Source organism: Bison bison, unplaced genomic scaffold, assembly GCF_000754665.1.
Source record: "Bison bison bison isolate TAMUID 2011002044 unplaced genomic scaffold, Bison_UMD1.0 scf7180017864035, whole genome shotgun sequence".
NCBI lineage: Eukaryota > Metazoa > Chordata > Mammalia > Artiodactyla > Bovidae > Bison > Bison bison.
This window is the reverse complement of record NW_011494607.1, coordinates 7,480,441-7,485,508: the sequence shown is the minus strand read 5'-3', so window position 1 is coordinate 7,485,508 and position 5,068 is coordinate 7,480,441. Positions and strand designations below refer to the sequence as shown.

At 39.2% G+C, this 5,068-nt stretch overlaps 1 protein-coding gene across 2 annotated transcripts in view; it reads right to left on the bottom strand.

The window, feature by feature from the left end:
- Positions 1–1,971: 1,971 nt before the first annotated feature.
- SPACA1 (sperm acrosome associated 1) overlaps positions 1,972–5,068 on the bottom strand; it is a 29,939-nt gene continuing 26,842 nt past the window's right edge. Inside the window, exons 5-6 of one of the 2 annotated variants that reach the window (XM_010834693.1) lie at positions 3,941–4,061; positions 1,972–2,216 (exon numbers count right to left, since the gene is read on the bottom strand). In XM_010834693.1, the coding sequence (XP_010832995.1) occupies positions 2,060–2,216; positions 3,941–4,061 (278 nt within the window). In that variant the 3' untranslated portion in view covers positions 1,972–2,059. The remainder of the gene's footprint in view (positions 2,217–3,940; positions 4,062–5,068) is intronic. The other variant, XM_010834692.1, reaches the window with a different exon arrangement.

Sequence of the window (5,068 nt, the reverse complement as noted above, 5' to 3'; positions counted from 1 at the left end):
ATAGTCTTACTAAGGCTGCTGTATCAAATAGCCTCTAACCCTTACTGCTGCTGCTACTGCTAAGTCGCTTCAGTCGTGTCCGACTGTGCTATCCCACAGACGGCAGCCCACCAGGCTCCCTCGTCCCTGGGATTCTCCAGGCAAGAACACTGGAATGGGTTTCCATTTCCTTCTCCAATGCATGAAAGTGAAAAGTGAAAGTGAAGTCACTTAGTCATATCCGAGTCTTCACGACCCCATGAACTGCAGCCTACCAGGCTCCTCCGTCCATGGGATTGCCTTCTCCCTCTAACCCTTAGTAGCTTAAAAATAACATGGTTTATTTCTCCTTCACACTACACATTTACTGTTCATTGACTGGAGATCCTGCACTGCATGGTCTTTACTCTGGGATCCAAGGTGTTAGAGCAGCCACCTTGTAAGCATTTCTGGTTGTTCTAGCAGAGAAAAGTGAGCTCTGGATGTTTCCACGGTGATATGTTCTAGACTGAGAATGACATTCGGAATTTGGGCTCATAACTCATGGACCAGGACTAGTCACGTGACCCTACCCAGTCACAAGGGTCTGAGGAAGTACTGCCCTCGCATATGGCTGGAAAACAGATAGTCAGAAATATTCGCTAAATAGCACTGACAACTAAACCTCCTAACCTGACTGAACACTAATAGTCATTGAAGTATAGTTGGAAATGACTGCTGTTCATGGTTTTGACAATAAGAATTGATAGTAATTACTACTGAAGAATGTTTAGCATCTGTGCTAAAGTTACATGACCATACTTAGTCAGGAATAAGAAATAGGAAGGCTTATTTTTTTTCATACTTATCTGGGGGAAAGAGGAATATCTCTCTCACATACCACACACATAAAACAATTCTTTTGGAAGATTTTATGAAAACAATTTCTTTTCACTTAGTCTCTAGTGGAATTCCTACAACAGATAACAAAATCATTTACCAGCCAATTCGTCATTGCTTCTCTCAAATACAAATGCGTTATAATAGAAAGCATGGAAAATTCCACAACACACCTACGTCTAAGCTACCAGAGGGAGGTATACCATAAATGTCCATTCACAGCATCTTCACAGATGTGCAGAGTTAACAAATCCCATAATTCCAGTAAAGTTGGCATTCAATTCACCTAGACAAAAAATGAAATATATTTTGTACTTACTATCATAGCCTCTGAAAATTAATTTCTGATGAAGTCTACCAAATAAAATTATCTAATGTCTTAGTATCTTGGTGGATAGTTGATCACAACTGTGTCAGTTAATGACACAGCAGTGGTTGACAACAAGAAGGCAGTGATGGCATTGGGATAAGTTCTGAGATGTTACCACCTGCATGGCAAACACAATGAAGGCATGTTATCAGTAGCCATGCAAAACTCCTTAATTCACTGTTTCTATAAATTATAGGGCATGTTAAATTCTTGTCATTTACTCAGCTATTCCCAAGTTCCTTCCCAGTTCTTCATTATATAATCTTTCTATATGCAATCATAGTTAAATGGCTTAATACATGTAAAATGCTTTGAGCAATGCTTGGCACATAGCAGCTACTAAGTGTCAGTTGTTTTCATTATTATTATTATTTTATGTCTTAAAAGTGATGCTTTGCATGTCTCCTGCCCTTCAGGGATGTGAAAATTTGGTTTGCTTTAAGCAAGTTCAATCCAGTGCTCCCAGTGAGGAGGTCTAACATGCAAGGTATCTTCATATGGTTTTTTTTTTTTTCTTGCTGAGGACAGAACAGGCAAATCACCTTAGAAGTGATAAAAGTGATTTAAAATGTATTTAAAAGATTTTGTATATGTACCTCTAGATAAAGTGAGTATCTGAAATGGTAAATGTTGAGAACAAATTTTAAAATTTTTGATAATTGCACCACCAAGATACACTGATTAAAAAAGCCCCTTGGTATACTGCATTACCTTCAGACTATAATAAATCACTTACAATACTGTTAAAGTATTTAACTATATATTTTATTTTTATAATAATGAATCTGATATGCTCTAATCTCCTTTGGTTTGTTATACATCATCCATGCATCATTCATTCCATTCACTTAAAGCATCATCTTCATGTCCAGGTATATCTGTTGGTGACTGGTCAAGAGAAGTTGAATCTTTGTATCTCATTGAACTCAGCTCAGACTGTATCTCAGTTGTCGAGGCCTTTGCCCCCCAGAAATCTTTGACTGCCGTCCTGGAAGAAAAAAGTTTTAAAATATTTTTTGAAATGAAAACTAAAACTTTAGTTTTCTATATATAGAAGAGCCTCCTTGTTGTTGTTGTTCAGTCGCTAAGTCATGTCTGACTCCACAACCCCATGGACTGTAGCCACCAGGCTCCTCTGTCCATGGCATAACCCTGGTAAGAATACTGGAATGGCATGTCATTTCCTTCTCTGAGGGATCTTCCCCATCCAGGCATTGAACCCAGGTCTCCTGCATTGGCAGATAGATTCTTTACTGCTAAGCCATCAGGGAAACCCATAGAAGTGCCTCCTTAGTCAGGATTTATTTTTATTTTGCAACCCATCAGCTGCACTGTGATAGTAGATGAGCCTTCAGATGTACCAGGGGGTGATACTCATGTAGGTATTAGAAATACTCTCAAATGATGAACTAGTTGCTTATAATAACCACATTTTAAAGTTGTGATTATTTTCAACTAGTATGCAGGGCAGGAAGCAACAGTTAGAACTGGACATGGAACAACAGACTGGTTCCAAATAGGAAAAGGAGTACGTCAAGGCTGTATATTGTCACCCTGCTTATTTAACTTATATGCAGAGTACATCATGAGAAACGCTGGGCTGGAGGAAGCACAAACTGGAATCAAGATTGCCAGAAGAAATATCAATAACCTCACATACGCAGATGACACCACCCTTATGGCAGAAAGTGAAGAACTAAAGAGTCTCTTGATGAAAGTGAAAGAGGAGAGTGAAAAAGTTGGCTTAAAGCTCAACATTGAGAAAACAAAGATCATGGTATCTGGTCCCATCACTTCATGGCAAATACATGGGGAAACAGTGGAAACAGTGGCTGACTTTGTTTTTCTGGGCTCCAAAATCACTGCAGGTGGTGATTGCAGCCATGAAATTAAAAGACACTTACATCTTGGAAGGAAAGTTATGACCAACCTAGACAGCATATTCAAAAGCAGAGATATTACTTTGCCAACAAAGGTCAAGGGTATGGTTTTTCCAGTGGTCATGTATAGATGTGAGAGTTGGACTGTAAAGAAAGCTGAGCGCTGAAGAATTGATGCTTTTGAACTGTGGTGTTGGAGAAAACTCTTGAGAGTCCCTTGGACTGCAAGGAGGTCCAACCAGTCCATCCTACAGGAGATCAGTCCTGGGTGTTCATTGGAAGAACTGATGTTGAAGCTGAAACTCCAATACTTCGGCCACCTGATGCAAAGAGATGACTCATTTGAAAAGACTCTGATGCTGGGAAAGATTGAGGGCAGGAGGAGAAGGGGACGACAGAGGATGAGATGGCTGGATGGCATCACTGACTCGATGGACGTAAGTCTGAGTGAACTCTGGGAGTTGGTGATGAACCGGGAGGCCTGGCGTGCTATGGTTCATGGGGTTGCAAAGAGTCGGACACTACTGAGTGACTGAACTGAACTGATTTTCAACTAGACAACGCAAATATTATTTCAATAAACTTTTTGCTTTAACAACTACTATGTAAAATTGTGAAAACTGCATTTAAAAGTTTTCTCATGGCTGTGGATCAAGTCATGAGATCAGGTAGTTTGAACCAGGATTGTCTCAGGATGGATGAAGAGAGTTGGACAGTCTTGAAACCTGCATAAGAAGCATAATGGACAGGGCCTTAGATTCACTGGACAGGGAGAGGCAGACAAGCAGATTTATTATCAAGGGTGATAGTTCAGTTGCAGTTCTTCACCTACCAATTTATAATTATGAAGATCAGTACAAAGATCACAAATATGCAGATAATAACTCCTATGGTCAGCACAAAAACTAGGACTGCATCAGTGTCTGGTCGGCTTGCTCTTTTCATCTGTAATTCTAGAGAAAAAAAACACATAGTGATGATTATTACTACTGGGAGAAAAAAAAGGAATGAACATCTAAATGGGAACTTTGTATCTGGAAAAGAGCTCTAGAAATATATAGCAAGAATTAGTGGAACGTGTTAATAAACTTTCTCTACGTGTTAGAAATGTTCTTTACAAACATGCAGAAAGGTTCAAAGAATCTGACAATAAACATCCTGCATTTCCACCACCTAGACACTACCATCAACATTTTAACTATCCTTCTGTTCATGCTTCTATCAATCCACTGATCCACCTTATTTTTTTTGATGCACTTTAAGATAATTTGCTAATGTCTGCACACTTCTTACAGAATTCAAGAGAATATAATTAACTAGAGTGCAATATTTGTTTATATTTTTTCTTTTGAGGTAAAATGTACGGACCCTGAATTGAACAACAATCTTAAATATGTTATTTATTTAGTTATGGCAAATGCAAACACATATATGTAATTCAAATCCCTAAAAAAACACAGAATATTACTCTACCCCAGAAAGTTTCCTTGAGCCCCTCCCAGTTAATCCCTGCCCAAATCTTCAGGCACAACTACTGTCCTGATTTTCTTTTCCACATAGATTGGTTCTACCTGATCTAGAATTTCATAGGAATGGAAACATTCATTATACTTTCTTTTGTGTAAGGCTTTTTAACTCAGTATTATGTTTTAGAGATTCAACCATAATTGTTGCATATATCAACAGTTTTTTCTTTTTTATTACTGGGTCAGAGATCAGATCAGTCGCTCAGTCGTGTCTAACTTTTTGCGACCCCATGAATAGCAGCATGCCAGGCCTCCCTGTCCATCACCAACTCCCAGAGTTCACTGAGACTCACGTCCATCGAGTCAGTGATGCCATCCAGCCATCTCATCCTCTGTCGTCCCCTTCTTCTCTTGCCCCCAATCCCTCCCAGCATCAGAGTCTTTTCCAATGAGTCAACTTTTTGCATGAGGTGGCCAAAGTACTGGAGTTTCAG